This window comes from Megascapheus bottae, chromosome 31 (genome assembly GCF_031878675.1).
Source record: "Megascapheus bottae isolate mThoBot1 chromosome 31, mThoBot2.hap1, whole genome shotgun sequence".
NCBI lineage: Eukaryota > Metazoa > Chordata > Mammalia > Rodentia > Geomyidae > Megascapheus > Megascapheus bottae.
In genome coordinates this window covers 333007-354430 of record NC_143539.1, presented here as the reverse complement: position 1 = coordinate 354430, position 21424 = coordinate 333007, and the positions used below count along the sequence as shown (strand labels likewise).

General features: G+C 52.2%; 2 protein-coding genes across 2 annotated transcripts; both read left to right on the top strand.

The window, feature by feature from the left end:
- Positions 1-7656: 7656 nt before the first annotated feature.
- On the top strand, positions 7657-9993 carry LOC150043353 (ubiquitin carboxyl-terminal hydrolase 29-like). The gene has a single exon (XM_090321928.1). The coding sequence runs from the start codon at positions 7657-7659 to the stop codon at positions 9991-9993; it is 2337 nt and encodes a 778-aa protein (XP_090178054.1).
- Positions 9994-11004: 1011 nt separating this feature from the next.
- On the top strand, positions 11005-16045 carry LOC150043352 (uncharacterized). Its single transcript, XM_090322017.1, has 4 exons — positions 11005-11105; positions 12077-12203; positions 12747-12842; positions 13799-16045. The coding sequence occupies exons 1-4, from the start codon at positions 11076-11078 to the stop codon at positions 15397-15399; spliced, it is 1854 nt and encodes a 617-aa protein (XP_090178143.1). The 5' UTR covers positions 11005-11075; the 3' UTR covers positions 15400-16045.
- The last annotated feature ends 5379 nt before the right edge of the window (positions 16046-21424 follow it).

Here is a 21424-nt window from a genome sequence, read left to right as displayed (position 1 = left end):
AGATGCCGGGGCATTTGCCTCTTCTCCACGACCAGGGGGAAATCTCAGCTCTCAAATCAGCCATGGAATTTTCCACTGAGCTTAAATAAATAAATACATAAATACAGCAAGAAGGCTTGATTCCAGGAATTGTATGTACATCCCCGTGCAATTAAGGACAGAAAAAGGTCTCTCTGAGACACAAAACAATGCCGACAGTATTCTGGGGTTGGCTGTTTAAAGTCAGGTCTGTCTGAACGGCCATCTGTTGGGGCGCCTAGCCCCCGAGGAGGCCCCCGGCCCCTCCAGCTGACAGGCTGGCGTTTTACAGTGTGCAGGCTTTGTCTTGAGTGTTTATCGCCACGTCTGGAACATAAGGTGTTCCCACCATATCCGGAGAGTCATTCCCTCACTTCAGAAGCAAACAAACTAAACGCGGCGTCTCTTCATTTGTATTCTTCTGAAAACCCTCCACGCAGTATATTTTATTTTCCATTTGACACTGAGATTTAACTATAGAGTATATCAAATCATTCGTTGCCTAAGTAGATTGTGTTTGACTACGTGCTGTATTTATAAATCATATATACTACATATAAAATGCATGTAAATATGATCTACAAATATACCTACTTATAAAATCACGTGTAACGCTCTGAGCAATACAGTTACACATTGGTAATATTTGGGAGTTTATAATTACATGCTAAAAATCAATCAATGAGTATCAATGTGTGCTACCTATTGTAATTATACTGGCCTAGGCACGTGTTAGCAGGGATCCAGACAGAGACACAGCCAGGAGGAAGGCTGGATAAAAGTCAAGCATGGTGGCTCATACCTGTAATTCCAGCTATTCGGGAGGCTAAGAGCTGAGGACTGCAGTCTGGAAATAGCCTGGGCAGGAAAGTTCCTGAGACTCTTATCTCCAGTTGACCAGCAAAAATAGCCAGAAATGGAACTGTAGTTCAAGAGGCAGATCACCAGTTTTGAGCAAAAAAGCTAAGGAACAGTGTCCAGGCCCTGAGTTCAAGTCCCAGAGTCAATATACCTGTACACAAAACAAGGAAGGAAGGAAGGAAGGAAGGGAGGAAGGGAGGAAGGGAGGAAGGGAGGGAGGGAGGGATAGGGAGGAAGGGATAGGGAGGGAGGGAAGGAGGGAGAGAGGGACAGGTCTCCGGTGAAAAACCCTCCACGCTTGCCCCTGGCTCAGCGAAAAAGCCCCGTCACTACTATTAAAATAAATACATACATACATAAATAAAAGCTCACGTCTGTCACCCTAGCTACTCATGAAGCTGAGATCTGAGGACCAAGATTCAAAGCCAGCCCTGGCACAAAAGGACTGAGGCTCTTATCTCCAATTAACCTCTAAAAAACTGGAAGTGGGGCTTGGCCCAAGGGTAGGGTGATAGCCCTGAGCTGAAGAGCTCATAGACAATGCCCAGGCCTCGGGGTAGGGTGATAACCTTGAGCTGAAGGGCTTAGAGACAGCGCCCAGGCCTCAGGGTAGGGCGGTAGCCTTGAGCTGAAGAGTTTAGAGACAGCGCCCAGACCAGTCCCAGGCTGAGTTCAAGCCCCATGACCCCCCCCCCCCCACACACAAAAGCCCAGCATGGAGACTCAGGTCTGTCAGCCCAGCTACTCAGGAGGCTGAGATCTGAGGATCAAGGTTCAAAGCCAGCCTGGGCAGAAAAGCCCATGAGACTCTTTGTCTCCAATAAGCTCATCAGAAAAGGCTGGAAGTGGTGCCATGGCTCAAGTGGTAAAGCGCTCACCCTGAGCACAGGTTGGCCCCCACACTGTCCCGAACAGGTGAAGTCATTCACCAACGCAATGTCGTTTATTGATTTAACGTAGCTTAGCAGAGCAAACACTGTATTCCAGTCCTAAGTCGCCTAATTCTAGCCTGCCTATCCAGCACACCCGCTGGACTCACCCCTCCGACATCTCTGAGTCCCGAAGTCGAGCAAGGCCTGCCCGTCAGTCCTGCAGCTCCTGTCCTGGTGTGAGCTCCAGGGTCGCACGACGAGTCGGTCCATGTCAGTCCTCTCCGGCGAGGAACAGGCCTGCAGGCCAGAGATCCTCAAACCCTAGTCTGGGTTAAGGCCAGCAGAAGTCCTGCCTCTCATTCTGGGTTAGAAGTCTCTTTCTGATTGGTTGTGCCCAGGCGTGCGCTGCTGTCTTACGCTATCTCCTGTGGCCAGGTGTCTGGACTCAGCCATTTACGATTACTCCATCTCCTGTGGCCAGGAGCTGGCCGTTTCCATCGTCACTGCCATATGCCTGCTCTAGTGGTTTTATGTCTTAGGGCCACATGCCCTTAGATACAAGTTGGCATTGACAATAGACTTCTTTAAGTATTTTAGCTATAGTTCATCCCATTGTTTTTTATTCTAATCATATTCATTATATTAGCATTTTCTTTTTTTCTTTGTTCTTTTTGTTGTTGTTGTTGGTCGTGGGGCTTGAACTCAGCCTGGGCACTGTCCCTGAACTCTTCAGCTCAAGGCTACCGCCCTCCCCTTGAGCCAAGCCCCACTTCCCATTTTCTAGAGGTTAACTGGAGATAAGAGTCTCAGATCCTTTTGTGCCCGGCTTGATCCTCAGATCTCAGCTTCGTGAGCCATGGTGTCCAGCTCTATTAGTATTTTCACATCATATTTAGTATTTTCATATTCATTATGTATTTTCACATCATTACCCCCTGTCTTACCTTCACCTCTTTATGCTCATAACAGGCACCCAGCCCCAAGTTTGAGCCACAGGACTGGCAAAATAAATAAAACACAATTTAAAAATCAGTCCAGGCTCAAGACCTGCCTAAGCACCCAGAACCAGACAGCCAAGCTCGCCAAGCCAAACGTGCGTGCGTGACCTGAGTGTTGTAAATGAGACCTCAGCCACCTCCCCTGCAGGGCCAGAGGTCACCGCAGTCCATGAACTGTGCCTTTGTTTACATGGTAAACTTAGCATCCTTCTAATTGGCACAAGGTAATTGCACCTCTGCAATGTGATATTTTGATCCCTGTGTACAATATGCAATGGTTAAATCAGACCAATTAACATGTCCATCACTTTCATTTATGGTTTTTATGGCATGATTGTTTAAAGTTTGTGTCCAGTGGTGGCCTGAGGGCCCCTTGCCGAGCACACACCAGGCCTGGGTTCCGTCTCCGCCCTGCAAGGAAATCAACTCTGTCTCAGGAACGCTGGCAGGCTCCAGTCCCCGGCCACATTCCTCTCCTCTCCTGAAGCCTGTCCCTGGGACCCGCGTCTCCACAGCCCCCAGGCCCCAGGCCCCCGCTCTGCTTCATGTTTCCTTGAACTCGACTTCTCGAGATTTTAATTGAAGTGAAATTATGTGGTATTTGTCTCAAGGTGGCCTGGCTTATTTCACAGACCATAATGTCCACCATGGCACTTTTGTAAATGCTTGAGTTGCTTGGGTCTGCCACCCGACTGTGATCTGGAAACTCTGTCTGGGTCTCTCCTGCTATCCCTCACCTCTCTTCTCTGTTCAGGTGCTCTGACCCCAGCAGCTCCCGCCTAGCAAGAGGCCTTGCCTGGACCCCACCCGAGCCCCCTCTGTCTCTGCCGGCTCAGACCGGCCTGGCCCATGTGAGCCGTCAGCGCGGCCCTGGATCCTGTCAAACATCAACCACCAGCAAGGTGTCCAACAGTGCGTCCCCACACAGCACGGGCCTCGGACGGCACCTGGACCACCAGTCAGAACCAGCCAGAGCCAGCCGGAGCCAGCCTGATGCCTGGACACTGTGGTCGTATCTGTACCCAGAATGTAGACACTCCAGCACACACGTGTGCATACACACACACACACACAGGCGTGTGCACAGCAGCGCCTGTCTTCAACTGCCAGGGACCCAGCTCCTGCTAACCGGTTGCTTGTGCTTGGTTCGTTGTTTGGCTGGCTGCCGTTGGTTTTGCTGTTCGTTTGTTTTTGTTTGTTTGACTGGCAGGTTGTTTGGTTAGTTGGTGAGCTGGCTGGTTGATGCCCATGTTTGGAGACAAGCTCTCACTATGAAGCCCAGGCTGGCTTTGAATTCAAGATCTCCCTGCCTCGACGGGGATTTCAGGATTGCTCCAGTGGTGACAAGATATTGTTCCTCTTTGAAGAATTAAAAAGAAAGATTTATTAATAGTACAGGAGTTAAGCCCAGCAAGGTGGCTCGTGCCTATAATCCTAGCTACTCAGGAGGCTGAGATCTGAGGATCAAAGTTCAAAGCCAACCCCAGGCACAAAAGGACCTGGGACTCTTACCGCCAATTAACCTCTAGAAAACAGGAAGTGGGGCTTAGCTCAAGGTAGCCTTGAGCTCAAGAGAGCAGGGACAGCGCCAGGCCCAGAGTTCAAGCCCCATGACCCACAAAAAAAAAAGTACAAGAGTTGTATTGTTTTGGGTTTTTTGTTGTTGTTTTGGTTTTTTGTTTGTTTGTTTTTAGCTGTGGGCCTTGAACTCTGGGCCTTGGTGCTGTCCCTGGGCTCTTCAGCTGGCGGCTAATTGGAGATAAGAGTCTCATGGACATCCCTGCTCTGGCTGGCTTTGAACCACAATCCTCAGATCTGAGCTGGGATGACAGGTCTTGCTCTGAGCAAGCGCCCCTCTTAATATACCCGCCCCCCGGGACACCTCCCTCCTTTTCTCCACCCTGAGACACTGAGTGCCCAGGCCACTCTGTGCACGGAGGGGGTGACACGGAATGGAGGAGGGGGGGGGGGGACTGGCACCCGCTTCTTCTCTAAATCCGACCAGACAGGACTGTCTGATTCCACTCTGGGCGTTTATGGAGACAGCCTCGGCCCAGACAGTGCTCTGGCAGCGCCACCTCGTGTCAGCCGCCGGAAGTCACAGGCCAGTGTGCCAGGCTGTCCAGACCCCCTGGGCCTGCCACAGGCAGGGAGCCTTGGCCCCCCTCCTCTCCCTCCCTCCCGAACCCCGACCGGAAGGAGTGAATGCGTGCATGGGTGGAAATGGCCACCAGCGTCCCCGTGGGCTCACCCATGTTCTGAGTGTGACTGGGGTGACGAGGGGTCCAACCCGGACAGGCTCTGCACCGGCCAGGCCGCTCCCTAGCCCTGAGCCTGAATCCTGCCATTGGGACAAAATCTCCATCTCTGTGTCTCCTCCGTACCTGCAGGCCTCCAGGGAACCACTTGCACCTGGCACTAACCCTGGTGCTCGGGCCGCTGCATACGGACGGACACCTTGTGGGAAAATGAAAAACAAAAGTTACAAGGCTTCCTCCTTCCCCAGTAGACAGCCCAACCAATTGTACCCTAAGAAACAGACATTGCTGGGGCCAAGTGCATGGCCTAGTGGAGGAGTGCCAGCCTCGCATGCACTAAGACCGGGGCTCCATTCCTCAGTTCCACATGCGTAGAAAAAGCCAGAAGTGGTGCTGAGGCTCAAGTGGTAGAGCTCTGGCCTTGAGAAAGTCCAAGGACAGTGTTCAGGCCCTGAGCTCAAGCCCAGGACTGACAAAAAAAAAAAAAAAGAAAAAGGAAGGACAGAAAGGAAAGGAGGGAGGGAGGGAAGGGAAATAGCCACTATTCTGACGGGACCACACTGAGGTCTTCTGTTAAAAACAGTGGGGCTCTGGATCCTGGTGGCCTGTGCAGACAAGCTGGGCTGCATGGTGCACTGTCTTCTCCTTTTTCTGTTCTTGTCTTGTGGCCAGGCTCTCTGCCTCTGCCTCCCTCGTGCGTAGACCATGAGCATGGGGGCCCAAAACACAGTTATGTGTATCACTTCTCCTGTCTCTTTCTAACAAGAAAAAACATTTTATTATTTGCGCTTTTTTTCCCCAGTTCTGGGGCTTGAACGCAGGGCCTAGGCTCTGTCCTTGAACACTTCTTGCTCAAGGCTAGCACTCTACCATTCGAGCCACAAGCTCCAATTCTGGCTTTTTCTGAGTATGTGGTAACCAAAGAATCGAACTCAGGGCTTCATGCATGGTAGGCAAGCACTCTACCACTAGGCTTCACTCCCCGCCCCAAGTCACTGAGACTCTTATCTCCAAGAAACTACTCAGAAAAAGCCGGTAGTAGGCCGTGGCTCCAAGGGCTAGAGTGTTACCCTTGAGCGGAGAGAGCTGAGGGACCTCACTGAGGCCTTGAGTTCAAGCCCCATGAGCAACCAAAAAATAAAGTAAGGATGCTCAAAGGTGTAGGCTGAGCCAAGAGCCTACTCAGAACTAGACCCAAAAAGCACACGGTTTCTCCAGTCCAGGGCGGAGTGGGGCAGGAAGGCTGGGAAAAGAAGAGCAGCAGAGTTCCGAGAACACAGACTCATGTTAAGTCTTTGGATGGATAATCTGATCTGCTTGATTGGGGTGGGGTTTTGTAAGGGAAAGGGGAAGATCCTAAGCTTAAACCTATAGGATTGTTAAGTTTTCTGGGGTGGGGACTGCTTCACCATCTTTTTAAAAAGAAACCAAGCAACTAAACTGGGTGGGACAAGGCCTTGCTGGTATAAAGGAGGCTCCCTCTGGGCCTGCACTCCCCAGCCAGTCTCCCTGCAATCCACTCCAGTGCTTTGCGAGGACTTTGTTCGACTAAAAGGTAAGTTTTTTAAAATATGTTTGCTTTGCTGGAATTTTGCTACTTTATTTGAAGTCACAATGTTAAAAAAAAAAAGGGGGGGGTGGAAGGGGTGAAGTTTGGCCTAGGGGGAGAGTGCTTTCCTAGCATGACAAAGACTCGGTACCACATACATAGAAAAGGCTGGATGTGGTGCTGTGGCTCAAACGGTAGAGCGCTAGCCTCGAGGAAACCCAAGGACAGCGCTCAGGCCCTGAGTTCAGTCCCAGGACTGGCCAATTTAAAAAAAAAAAAAAGTGCATCCGGATTTTAGCCTGCTTTGGTTTTGTTTGTTTGTGTTTGTGTCAGTCCTGGGGGCTATGGAGCTCGGACCCTGAGCTCTTCAGCTCAAGGCCACCGCCCTACCCTTGAGCCACAGCGCCACTTCCCTTTTTCTAGAGGTTAATTGGAGATAAGAGTTTCAGGTCCTTTTGTGCCCGGGCTGGCTTTGAACCTTGATCCTCAAATCTCAGCCTCCCGAGTAGCTAGGATGACAGGCCTGAGCCACTGTGTTGGCTCTGCTATTTTCACATATACCTAAAAAAATGTTCTTCAAGTCACCCCCGCACCCCTGCCCCTCCTACCGACCCACCTCCCTCCAGACTCCTTCTGCAGTCGTGTCATCTTTGTGGTTGTTCACATTGCTTTTTTCTTCAGGTTCCATAGTTTCCTAGAGGTTCTGTCAACAACCAGACAAGAATGCTGGGAAGAGGAATCTGGAGAGCAGCAGGAATGAGATGACACGGGCGGTGTTTGCTGCTAATTAATGTGGGAAGCCCGGCCCTCGGACATGGCAGAGGAAGACAGAGTTGCTGGAGTTTAACTTTGCGGAGCCACGCCTCCTGTCTTACTGGAAGACTCCTTCAGGGATGCCTCACTGTTGAAGCTGCCCCTCAAGCACTCAAGAAAGCCCAAGGTTACCGGGAGGTCCTGGGATCCGGGGACATGGAAGCCAGTGACACAACAGCCGCATGAGACGCATACCTTCGGGTCTCCAAGAGCCAGGAGAGGAAGCCAAGCGCCTTGCCTTGCCTTGCCCTCGGCCGTTGTCTTCGTTAGTGACAACATGACCCACGATGATTAAAGACCGGTTGTCAGAAAAGGGAGGTGACCAGAAGAAAGCATTGGCATCCGGTCTAGAGATGGAAGAGGAGGATCTCTTCAGAGAAAATGACCCTGCTCCAAAGAAGAAATCCAAGAACTATCCTTCGAGGAATGTGAGAGGCAAGAGAAAGAGGGAGGACAGAAGCGCAAAACTCGGACCTGAATTCGGGACTAAGCCTTGCGGACACCCTGACCCCGTGGACAGTGACCCTTCCACGCAGACTCCCTCTGCCAAAAGAAGTCTATTTGCACTGGAATCAGAGCAAAGCCAGGGCAAGCCAAGATGGGACCCTGCCGAAGGGGCTCCCATGAGGGACCTAGGCGGAGGCTTCCCCAATCTGGGGAATACCTGCTACATGAATGCTGTGCTGCAGTCACTGTTTGCAATCCCGCCGTTTGCCGACGACTTACTCAGGCAAGACTTCCCCTGGAAGAAAGTTCCCATGGGCTCCCTGGTCGCGCTCTTGAGCCAGCTGCTTCTTTGTAAAGACATTCTCGAGGTGGAGACCAAGGCAGTGATACTTCTGAGAATTAAAAACACCATCTCGGCCGTTTCAGAGGTGTTCTCCGGCAGCCTGCAGAACGACGCCCATGAGTTCTTGGGCCAGTGTTTGGACCAGCTGAAGAAGGAAATTGAGGATTTGGAGTGCACATTGTGGAGTGCAGAGAGGGAAACTGAGTGCAAAAACTGGCCCGCCCAAGCGACCCTTTGTCCTGTACAGGAAAATTTTGAGTTTGAATTGCAGGCGTCCATTACTTGTAAAGCCTGTGGCCAGACGACGCTCAAGACCGAACAGAGTCATCATCTCTCGGTCAACCTGTGCCAAACCGACCCCCTGTTTCCCGTGTCTGTTCAGGGCTTGCTTGATCTTTTCTTCCAGGAGGAGGACGTGGAGCGCACCTGCCAGGAGTGTGGGAGCCAGGACGCAGCGCTGCAGTTCAGGCTTCACCAGCTCCCCCGAGTGCTCGTGGTCCACCTCAAACGCTACAGCTTGGACGACCAATGGCAGATGACCAAGAACAGCCAGGAGGTTCAGATTCCCAGGTATTTAAATGTAACTCCTTACTGCACCAAGGACCCTCGGCTGCCACGGCCCCTACCCAGACCCGGGGCAGATGGCCACGTCCTGGATGCCTTTCAAGATGGGACTTCTGAAACCCTCAGCTCGAGACCCCCTGTTGTGCCCATCCTGGCAACCAGCGGTCCCCTTACTGTGCCTGTGGGGCCAGAGGAGGCCGCAGAACAGCGGCCAATCCAGACCGACAGCCGAGGTGGAGCCAGGCCCAAGCAGTCCAGAGGCCAGGGAAGTGGCTCTGCACTAGAACCACTGCTGAGGAGCTGTGGGTCTAGGGTGCTCAGTGGAGAGAGGCTGCCAGCCTCTGCCTCTCCAATGGATGAAGTGGCCCATGAAGAGGAGAACAAGCTGGCTAGCATCCCATACCCACATTCTCCATGGGTGCCTGAAAATCCAGAAATGCAGAAAGCCAGCACACTTGGCGAGGTGGAGGGCTACGGCCTCACTGAGTTATTAGAAGGACTTTATGACTATAAAGGAAAGGCGATTCTAGAAGGAGGCCAGACAAGAATGGACTGGCTCCACCAGATGGACCAGAAGAGAGTGGACAAAGAACTCCCTCAGCCAGAGCCACCTCGATGCATCAGGCAGCTGGATAACCTGGAAAACACAGAGAAGATCCCAAATGGATTTTCAAAATTAAGGCTCCCAAAGACTGACACCATTTCCCTGGGTGCATGGGGTTCTGGCAAGAATCCTGAAAATGAAGACGTTTCTCAAAATGAGAGCTCTGCGGTGGAGGCCAAGGACCCACATGCTGTGCAGACAGGGGACCCGCTCCAGGCTTACCGGCTCATCAGTGTGCTCAGCCACCTGGGGGACTCCCAGAAGTCAGGCCACTACATCAGTGACGTCTTTGACTTCGAGAGGCAGGCATGGTTCACCTACAGTGACCTGAAAGTGTTCAGGGTCTCCGAGGCCACCATGCAGGTGGCCAGGCTGCACTGTGGGTACATCTTTTTTTACATGCACAACGAGATATTCAAAGCCCTGTTGGGAAGGCAGCCGGCGCCCAGCCAGTGGGCACACAGGCAGGGTGACGTCTCCTGGGACTCTGGGGACTACGGGGACAGCCGGCTCTGCTCTCCCTCCCTCCACAGGCAGAACCCTGGGAACCCTTTCCAGGATGAAGAAAACAAGCAGCCCAGGATGAAAACACTTCCCGGGAGACATCCTCGAATGGGAGGCAACCCATTCTCTCCTGCAAGCTTAGAGCTGGACCGTGGCACTTAATGGGGTGGGCTTGGCAACAGGACAGCGGCAAGAGACTGGTTAGGTGTACTAATGTTGGGGTTCAGCTCCAGAACCCTGCAGCTTATGCACAGGCCCCCGCCTCAAACCTCGAGAGGCTCTTCTGCAGTGTGTGGGGTGCCTTGGTTTTACTTTGGTGGTATACACGTGAATTGCTTATGTCCTAAAGCCAGATTAAACCCACCCATGTAATTCTCCCTTTGTAAGCTCATTAAAATAAATTTTAAAGAGCCACTCAATAAGGAGGACAGATTTGTGGGCTCAGCTGAGCCCTCTGGCTACAGGACCTGATGCTAAATGTAATAAATGTCATCATTCTGATCATGATGTTGAATAAAAATGTCCCTCTGTAAAATTTTAAATTAAAAATGCCATTGACTGCCTTCTGCATGTGTTCGTGACTCGTTGCCGGGTGAATTTTCTGGTTAAAAACCCTTCTTTGCCTCGGCAAGGGCGCGTGGGGCATCCCAGCCTTTCACACTAGGCAAAAAGACCAAGTCACCGGACGCCCCGCGAGAACTACATTACCCAAAGGACCGTGCTCTGCGCGTGCGCAAAAGGCCACGACGGCGGGGCCGCCTCCAGCCGTGGGGGCAGGACTTCCGGGCCCAGCAACCGCGAGCCAGGGTCCGGGGAGTCAGTATTTCCCAGCCGGGAATGCGCAGCGCCGCCCCGCCGCGTCCTCCTGCGCTGTGAAAGCGCAGGTCACTGGCCACGCCAGGCCTCTCGCGCAGGACCGCCCACCTCACAGTGCCGCCCCTGGCCGAAGAACTACGCTGCCCAGAAGGCACTGCGCGCGCGCCGAGGGGGCGGGGCATCCCGCACGCGGCGCGGCGACGTCACTCGGGCGCGCCGGCGACGCCCCCGCCGGCTGTGAGGCGCGCGGCGGCGTGTCCCGTGGCGTCTGGCCGGTCCGCCCCGCCGGGAGCGCCGCGGAGAACGGCGCTGCCCTCGGCACTCCGCGTCCCGTGGAGCCGGGGACTCCCGGGCGCCGAGGCGCGCGACCCTCCGCCGAGGCCCCCGCCGGCGGCGGGGCGGGGCGGGCGGCGCCCGCGGGGCCGGGCATGGCGGCGGAGGCGGCGCGCCGGGCCCAGGTGAGCGGACCGGGGCGGCCGTGCCGAGGCCGGGGGCCCGCGGGCTTCGCGCTTCGGTGCCCGCAGCCCTCCTTCCTGCGCGAAGAACCCCGCAGGTCGTGCGGGCAGGCGGGTTTCCCCCCCTGTCGCCACGAAGCAGGAAACACAGCTCCGCGGAGCCTCCCCCGGACGGCCGGGACCGGGCCATTCCTGCGCGCGGACGCCCTCGCCCCGCCGTCGCCGCCGCCGCCGGCCGCCCTCCGGAGCCTCTCCGCGACCCCAGCCCCGCCCGCGGCCGCCCGCTGACGGAGGTCCCCCGGGAGGCCCTCTGACGTGCGGCTTCCCGTCTGTCACGCTGTCCCCGGGCCTTTTCTAGCCTCTGCAAAGTGGAGTCCAACCGGATGAATTTGTGGAGGCTCCTTAGCCTGAATAGTGACAGGGGAGGGATGGGGGAGGGTGGTGGTCCTCAGAAACTGCAGGAGTGACGGTTCCTAAAACCCACTGAGCGTGGAGCGTTTCCTCTATGTCTAATGCCCGGCAGGGTGTTTTATCTTGATGAGTTGAAGTGCAGAGCTGGAGACTTGCAGGCTCTTTGACACAGAATATGAGGGCCTCCGCGTGGAGCAGGCTCCTAGAGGAAGTAGTGAGGCTCAGGTATTGCTGTTACCAACATCGCTGGTGTCATTGGCGACAGCTATGACATTTTCTGATTCCTATGACATCCTACAACCTTAATGTCTCCTTATCGGTCCCTAAGTTGTTTCCATTGTCTGCCATTTTCTCAAGGCTCCCATGAGAAGGCTTCTTCCAGTACCTCATGAAGTCCAGAATGGCTTTCTCCGTCCCCCCTGGAGTCCAGCACAGAGCATGGGGGTCTGGATATGCTGTGTGGTTTGGGTCTTCATCTCTTTCCACCTTTTAGGATAAAGTATATACAACAGACAGCTCATGTAATGGCCTGAGGCCAGTACTAACACTCATTGACTTTTCAGGTGTCCGTGACCTTTGAGGATGTGGCTGTCACCTTCACCCAGGAGGAGTGGGGGCAGCTGGACCCAGATCAGAAGACCCTGTACCAGGAGGTGATGATGGAGATATTTGGGCTCCTGGCCTCACTGGGTAAGGCCATCTGCCTCCACCCGGCTGTGAACCAGTCTCTTCCCTTCCTCTGCCCCTGGCTTGGCTGATCCAGGCCTGTGCGCTCAGCTTTCCCCCTGTAAGCTGGGTGCCAGTGGTTCGTGCTCATCATCCTAGCTACTCAGGAGGCTGAACTCTATGGCTTGCAGTTCAAAGCGAGCCCAGGCAGGAAAGTCCTCGAGACTCATCTCCAGTGACCCACCAGGAAACCAGAACTGGGGCTTTGGCTCAATGTGGCAGAGCTCTAGCCTTGAACAAGAGCTCGGGGACAGTGCCCAGACCTCCGGTTTAAGCTCTAAGACTGACCAGAAAAGAAAAAAGAAACAGTCTCATTAGGCTTGCAGCATAATAAAATGAGAATATGGCGGAAGGGAATGGGTATTTGCAAAGCTCAGAGGCAGGATTCTAGCCAGGACCTGTGAGCATCAATGGGAGAAATGAATCATAATTGAGTGTCAGGGGAGGCTCAGGGTCTGTCATCTCTCCACCGACATCCATGTGTCCATTGTTTTTCTCAATGAACAGGGCATCCTATTTCCAAGCCTGTGCTGATGGACCAACTGCCTCATGGGCAGGAGCTGTGGGCAGTGACAGGAGGCCTCTCCCAAAGCACCCGTCCAGGTAAGTGTCCAGAGCTTACAAGTGTGAGACTAAGACTACAGGCCTGAGACCCCCTAGGAGGCTTCTCACTGTGACCATGGGAATGAGGGAGCGGAGGTCATTGTAGACATGGAAGTCCTTTGACCTGTGGCTCCTCTGCTTTCCAACCCATGATACTTGTCATGGCCTCTGCCAAATCTCTTCTGTCAGGCCACAGACTAACCTGGTGCTGGTGGCTCTTGCCTGTCATCCTAACTACTCAGGAGGCAGAGAGCTGAGGATGGCAGTTTGAAGCCAGCTTGGGCAAAAAAGTCCCAGTGAGATTCTTATTTCCACTTAACTCCTCAAAAACTCCAAGTGTCCCTGTGGCTGAAGTGGTAAGAGTGCCTTGAGTACCAAGAGGCTCAAAACAGTGCCCAGACCCTGAGTTCAAGTACTACAACTGACCCCAAAAAACAATCTAGCTGCTGTATTAAATTCCAAAGTCTCAGTGACTCAACATCTATAACTATTTTTCTCATTCATGCAGAGAGAACTCTGTGGGTGAGCTGAGCACTCTGTACCAAATGGTTTTTAGGTATACACACCCAGCTGGATTTTGTCTCCAACCTCTAACTGATAAGGAGGTTCAGCTGAGAGCTGGCCCAGAGCCCTTGTGATTTGCTTCAGTTAAGCTCTTTAGAACACACTAAGTGGTTCCAGATCTGCTAAAGGAAGGAAATGAGTTATTTTTGAAGAAACAGTTGATCCAGAATGGAAGCTGCCTCTGCTAGAAGACCCTCTGTCCCCCTGTCCCCACTAAGGAGGGAGGCAGAGTCAAGTATCGAACTCCAGAAACATACACAAAAAAAGGAAGTTCAAACCCGAGGCTGTGCAAATATAAAGATAATGCTTTTAGCATCATTTTTTCCACTGTTCAGTGATATTGTTCTGTGTTACCCTCGCTGACTGACCCCGTTGTGTTGACTTTGTTTCAGAAACCAAGGCCACAGAATGTAGGACCCCTGAGCCGGCCACGAGTGAGGGATCCTCGCTCCAGGGAGCGTTAAGATGGGGAGACGTGAGGCAGCTGCGGTGGGCGCAGGCTGGGGGTCAGGGCAGCTCATCAGCCTTGCAGGAAGGGCTCTCCAGCACAGGATCAAATGCTCAGAGAGAGAGGCTTTCCGGGAGCATGAGCCTTGGACAGGATGGGTCAGGGATGGCGGAGGACGTGTGTTCAAGGGGCGTCCAGGGGCAGATCTCTCCGGAAGATGCTCTTCGTGCCTGTGACTCAGGCGCATCAGATAGAGGTCCCGTGGCTCAGGAGGAAGAAAATACCTTTAAGTGCAGTGAGTGTGGGAAAGGGTTCAACAAGAAGGGTTTTCTTGCTCGGCATGAGAGGATCCACTCTGGAGTGAAGCCGTACGAGTGCAGGGAGTGTGGGAAGGCCTTCAGCAAGAGCACGTACCTCCTGCAGCACCACAGGGTGCACACAGGGGAGAGGCCCTACAAATGCCCAGAGTGCGGGAAGGCCTTCAGCCGCAAGTCCCACCTCACCCAGCACCAGCGCATCCACAGCGGGGAGAAGCCATACAGGTGCGGAGAATGCGAGAGGGCCTTCACCCACCGCTCCACTTTCGTCCTTCACTGCCGGAGCCACACTGGGGAGAAGCCTTTCGTGTGTAAAGAATGCGGCAAGGCCTTTCGGGACAGGCCGGGTTTCATTCGTCACTACATCATCCACAGCGGGGAGAATCCCTACGAGTGCTTTGAGTGCGGGAAGTTCTTCAAGCACAGGTCCTACCTCACCTGGCACCAACAGACACACACAGGGGAGAAGCCCTTTGAGTGCAGCGAGTGCGGGAAGGCCTTCTGTGAGAGCGCGGCCCTGATCCACCACTCCATCATCCACACCGGGGAGAAGCCCTTCCAGTGTCTCCAGTGTGGGAAGGCCTTCAACCACAGGTCCTACCTCAAGAGGCACCAGCGCATCCACAGCGGGGAGAAGCCCTACGTGTGCAGGGAGTGCGGCAAGGCCTTCACCCACTGCTCCACCTTCATCCTACACAAAAGGGCCCACACGGGGGAGAAGCCCTTCCAGTGCCAGGAATGTGGGAAAGCCTTCAGCAACAGAGCCGACCTGATCCGGCACTTCAGCATCCACAGCGGGGAGAAGCCCTACGAGTGCAGGGAGTGCGGGAAGGCCTTCAGCCGCAAGTCAGGCCTCACACGACACCAGCGCATCCACAGCGGGGAGAAGCCCTACGAGTGTGAGGAGTGCGGGAAGGCCTTCTGCTGGAGCACAAACCTCATCCGACATGCCGTCATCCACAGCGGGGAGAAGCCCTACGAGTGCAGCCAGTGTGGCAAGGCCTTCCGCCGCAGCTCCTCCCTCTGTCAGCACCAAAAGAAGCATGGTGGGAGAAGCCCCCCAGGCCTGGCCCGCAGTCAGGCGCCTCTCCCAAGTGGTCAGACCTCTGTTGACATCCAGGAACTTCTGCTGAGGAGTGACTTCTTGAACGTGGCCACGGAGGGAAATCTTTTACAGGCAACTGATCATTCATACCAAAGAGAAACCCCACAAATGTCTTTGCTGTGACAGAGTCAGGTTTCTAAAGACTGAACCGAGAAACTGACCTGCCCAAACCTTCATCTGGGAAGCTGCCAGGCCTGTGTGCACTTAGGAAACCTTCAGCACACCTCTCCTACTTCATGGCACGGTGCCCTCAGGAATTTTTATACCCAGCCGGTGCCCGTGGCTCACCCCTTTCATCCTAGCTACTGTGGAGGCTGAGATATGAGGGTCACGGTTCAAAGCCAGACCAGGCACCAGAGTCCGTGAGATTATCTCCAGTTAAACACCAGAAAGCCAGAAGCATCCCAAAGTGGTACAGCGGCCAGCCTTGAGCCAAAAGGCCCAGGCACAGCGCCCAGCTGGGTTCAAGCCCCTGTGAGTCCAGCACTGTTTCACATTCCCCCTCCTGCCTCTGGGATGGCCCTGCCTGGGAGTTGCTTGTTGAGATGGAGAGGACATCAGCCATTCGTGTCGAGGTTAGACAGTGGAGGCCGGCCTGGAGACTGGCCAGGTTCCCCTTATTTCACAGCCTTGTTCCTGCCCTTAGGAGGAATATGAGGTCTTGCTTTATGAAACCCTTTCTATTTAAGGAAATGCGAGCGTGCGAGCGAGCGAGGTGCTGGGCTTGAACCTACGGCCTTGAGCATGTTAAGTAGGAGCATGCAGAGCGTGTGCTGTACACTCCTACTCCAAAGACTTAGGAGTGGATGGGCACTTGTTATCCTGCCACTTTAACACGAGTTTTAAGAGTTAGGCTTAGCTTGTGTGTTTTTGTTTTGTTTGGTGTTTGTTGTTGTTGTTGTGGGTCATGGGGTTTGAACTGGGCCTGGGCCTGGGCGCTGTCCCTGAGCTCTTCAGCTCAAGGCTATTGCCCTACCCTTGAGCCAAATCCCACTTCCCTTTTTCTGGAGGTTAATTGGAGATAAGAGTCTCAGGTTCTTTTGTGCCTGGGCGGGTTTGAACCTTGATCCTCAGATCTCAGCCTCCTGAGTAGCTAGGATTACAGGCGTGAGCCACGGCAGGCTTGTATGGTTTTAGTGCCACAGATTTTTTTTCTTGGTCCCATCTATTTATCGACTGAATTGCTGTAACTGTATAGTATATCTTAAAATGGAATAAAGTGATTCCTTTTATTTTTTTTTTAATTGATCTGGCACTTGTTTTTCCCCCCTGCTTAGGATGATTTGTTTTTTTTTGTTTGTTTGTTTGTTTTTGTAATAGAATCTTGCTCAGACTTGATAGAAACCGTTAAGTCTGTAGATCAGCTTTGATTGTTTTTTTTGTTTTTTTGTGTTTTTTTTTTTTGCCAGTTCTAGGGCTAGAAGTCAGGGCCTGAACACCGTCTTTGGACTTTCTCAAGGTTAGAGCTCTGCCACTTGAGCCACCACACCACTTCCAGCCTTTTCTATGTATGTGCTATCGAGGAATCAAACCTGGATCTTCATGCATACTAGGCAAGTACTCTACCACTAGGCCACACTCCCGGCCCCTGTGGATCAGCTTTGAATTGGCATCTTTATTATGTCCGATCTCAGTTTATAAATGTGGTACATCATTTAAGTATTCTTTGACTTAATACTGTTTTTATGGTTGACAGCATATGGCTCCTGTATATTTTTATGGCAATACTGAGGTTTGATTCCAGGGCTTGTGATGACTAGGTCTTATTAACATTTTGAAAAAGACAATATCATCTTAAATGATTATAAATGGCATTAATATTCAAGCTTAAAATTTCCATATAGCATTTGGTGGAGTATATAGAATTTTTAATGTTTGAGGCTCTTGTTTTTATATCCTATAACTGCTGAACTTATATCATTTCAAGTGTTTTTTTTTTTTTAATTGAGGATGCTTAGGGTTTTAAACAGAAGTATTATCTGCAACATACATTTATTTATTTATTTATTTATTTATTTATTTATTTATTGCCAGTCCAGGGCTTGTGCTCAGGGCCTGAGCACTGTCCTTGGGCTTTCCTCAAGGCTAGTATTTTACCCTAAGCCACTGCACCACTTCTGGCTTTTTCTATGTATGTGGTACCGAAGAATTGAACCCGGGTCTTCATGCATGCTAGGCAGGCACTCTACCACTAGGCCAAACTCCTTGCCCCATTTTTCTGTGTTTTTTCTTTGAACTCTGGGCCTGGGTGCTGTCCCTGAGCACTTCACCTCAAGGCCATGGCCCTGCCCCCTGAGCCACAGTGCCACGTCCCCATTTGCTGCTCTTTTGTTGAGCTTTCTCCTGACTATGTGAGTGATCATAATATGTAGCTTTTCCTCTTTAGGATGCCATTGGTGTCAAGGAGATACTAAGGCATTACTACCCCATTCCCCTCCACCTCCCCAGGCCTGCAGGGCCTTTTCTCCCCCTGCATTATTTGTTCTTGCAATGTTGGTAGCATTCTCCAGTGAAGTACATGGGGCTGGGAGTTTTGGATGTTTACTTATATATTTATTTTATTTAAATATAGAAAACTATTGAATATTTCATATTGAAATTGTTATGGATTTTTTTCAAGGAATTCCATTTTATACAAACTTGTAATTTGTTGGAAGTATTTCCTTATCCTTTGGACAGTCGCAGAATCTATAGTGCTGCTTCATTCCTGAAAACAGAAATGTAGGCTGGGGGTGTGGCCAGCTCACCTAGCATCCACTAAGCCCTTGATTCCATTCCTTGGTACTATATACAGAGAAAAGGCTAGAAATGGCACAGTGGCTCAAGCAGCAGAACGTTAGCCTTGAGCAAAAAAAATGTCCAAGGACAGTGCCCAGGCCAGCAAAATAACACTTTTTTTTTTTTTTTTGGTTGTGGGACTTGAACTCTGAGCTTGGGAACTGTCCCTGAGTGCTTCACCTCAAGGCTATCCCACTACCCTTTGAGCCACAGCACCACTTCACATTTTTTGGTGGTTAATTTGAGATAAGAGTCCCAGGCTGGCTTTGACACGTGACCTCACTCTCCTGAGTAGATAGGATTGCAGCATGAGCCACCTCCACCGGTTTGTTTTTTTTTCCCTTTCTGTGGCTCACTTCAATATGTCTTAGAATCCCATTTGATATATCTGTGGCATTCATTTCTTTGGAGACAGAATCTCCCTACCCTGCCCGAGGTATCCTCCTTGTGTGTTCCGCCTTGGGGTTAGGAGCCAGCTCCTGTGTGTTTTTAGTGTATGCCTTTGTGTTGTCTTTGGCTCTGCTGTGGATGTTACAGTGTACCCATTCACCTCATCATTTTAAGGTCATTCATTTAGCATTTGATGTATAAACACTAAACAGCTCCCATCAGATCTGTTTACAACTAATGTAACTGAAGGTGTGTCCTCTTCTACACAGAGCACCACTTTGTAATTTTATAAAAGTCCTGCAAAGTCTACACGATCTCATTTTATCCATCCCAGTGTCTGTCCATCCCTGAAATTTCAGGCCCCCTGACATTTATGTGTGTGTTGGTCGTGGGGCTTGAACTCTGGGCCTGGGCGCAGCCACTGCGCTCTTCAGCTGAAGGCTCTATCACTTCCGGTTTTCTGGTGGTTCATTGGAGATCAGAGTCTCAAGGACTTTGTGCTCTGCTGGCTCTGAACTGTGATCCTCAAATCTCCTGAGCAGCTAGGACGACAGGCGCGAGCCACCACACCCAGCTTCCTTCTCCCATTTTCTTTGGGGAGTTCCTGAGTCTTTCTCCTGAGGGCTGCCATTGGTACATCCGTATTTCTCTCTTTCATCTCGAGGCATCTACATGTTCCTTTCTTTCATGGTGTGGGGAGGCAGCCCTCGTCCCAAGTACTAACCTTGTCTGTTCCTTCTGTCTGCCACCATTCCTGATGAGAGATTTATCTCAACTTGGAATGTTGGCAGGTATGGCGGGGGAGGGGGGTCACCTTTCCAAGCCAGCCCTGATTTAAAAAAAAAGTGACGTGATCCGCCATCTCAGTCAAGCCGGGTACAGTGGTGTGTACCTGGCATTTTGCTGAGAGTCATGGCTGTAAAGATGGTTATCTGAGGCATTTTCAGGCTTGTTCTCTTGGAAGGAGAAGGGTGGGTGGCCCCACTCATTCTGGCATCTGTGGAAGCATGCTGAGGCCTCTAGGGAGCTGATCTGGTGTGCACACAGCTGGCTTGTCTGCAGACTGAGCCCTGGGTGGCCTCTTCACGGGGACATCGGGGCTGCATCTCCAGTGCTCAGCGATGTGGTGCTCTACTTGCAAGCAAAAGGTCTGTGGATGCCACCCATGCCCCAGCTAAGCTGCGACGTGGACGGCCATGCTGCTTCTCTGGCATGGACTGTGGGCAGGGAACTGAGTCTGCACTTTGTTCTTGCTCTTACTCCTGGACAGTGTGATGGGAATCCAAATCTAAAGAGTTGGAGGGGCTGTAGGGGCTGTGCTGGCTTGGAACTGCAATCCTCAGCCCTCACCTCCCCAGTGGCTGGAATGACTGGCGGGGGCTGCAGGCCAGGAGTCCTGGCTGTTACCACAGATGACCTGGGATCAGCCACATTTTCTTCCTTTTTTTTTTTTGTCAGTCCTGGGCTTGAGCTCAGGGCCTGAGCACTGTCCTTGGGCTTTCTCAAGGCTAGAGCTCTACCACTTGAGCCTCAGCACCACTTCTTGCTTTTTTTCTGTATATGTGGTACCAAGGATTCGAACCCTGGTCTTCGTGCGTACTAGGCACGCACTCTACCACTAGGCCAAACTCCCAGCCTCCAGCCGTGTTTTTGTGGCATAACAGCTTCTGTGGGTGCAGGGTGCGTGCGTGTGTGCGTGTTGGGGCATGGTGGCTCACGCCTGTAATCCTAGCCACTCAGGAGCCTGAGATCTGAGGATTCCCATTCAAAGCCAGCCCAGACACTAAAGAATGTGAGACTTTTATCTCCACTAGAAAATGGGAAGTGGGGCTAAGGCTCTGGGGTAGGGCAGTAGCCTTGAGCTAAAGCGCTTAGGAAGAATGCCCAGGCCCAGAGCTCAAGCCCCAAGACCCACCAAAACAAAAAAGAGCACCGGGAGGTTATTATCTCCCAGTGTGGTGCCTCAGGACTCTGCTCAGAGCTCCCTCTCTTGAGGGAGGCTGGCTGTCAGCCCGGATGCGGCCTGCCCAGAGAGAGCCCTGCACAAGCAGGGGGCAGGACCCGTACTTCCCTGCTGGTTGTTTGGCAGTACTCTTGGATTTTTGACATGTTACCCTTTCTGGACCTACCTCATGCCGCTGAGTCTGACTTCTTTTAGGCACACAAGAGACAATACCCAGGGGTAGAAGCTGGGGACATCTGATCCTGAAAGTGACGTTCTGTCACCTTTGCCACTTTCTGTTCCTGAGAAGTGAGCCAGGGCTCGCCAAGGGTGGTGGCTCAGGCCTGTAATGCTGGATACTGGGAAGATGCACGTCAAGGGTTCATAAAAGTCAGCCCGGGCATAACGGGTTAGGAGACTGGGTCTCGGTCAGCGGGCAGGCCCAGTGCTGTGTAGTCAGCCTGGGCATAACGGGTTAGGAGACTGGGTCTCGGTCGCGGGCAGGCCCAGTGCCGTGTGGTTCAGCCCAGCGAGCGAGGGAAGCACAGATGGAGTTATAGTTTGGGCTGGCCTTGATATAAAGCAAGACTCTATGGTAAAAGTAGATCATGTAGAAAAGGACTGAATGAATGGTTAGATTGACAGTGGGGTGGGAGGGTGGGGGAAGGGGGGTTCTTAGCTATTGTAAGGCCCTCAATACTACCAAAATGTGCAATGAAGGGCCATGGTTGATGTGAGAAGAACCACTGGTCGCTGCCATGAAGGGGGGCCATCTTACAGGCTTTCCAACCCAGCCTTGAGGTAACTTGTCTCCCAGAGACCTGCCTGGTTTCCTTTTTCCATACCTGTGACAGGTGCTATTGTCCAGAGCTTTTCTTGAGTAGCCTGACAATTCACCACACCCCTTCTACACTTATTTGCGTACTGGACTTCACCCATCCTTCCCATGAGAGAGGGATGTTTCCCAGAGTCTGAGTTTGCCTAGAACCAGAGTTCCTAATATATAGACCCAGGGCTCTTCTGTGTGATCTGAAATGG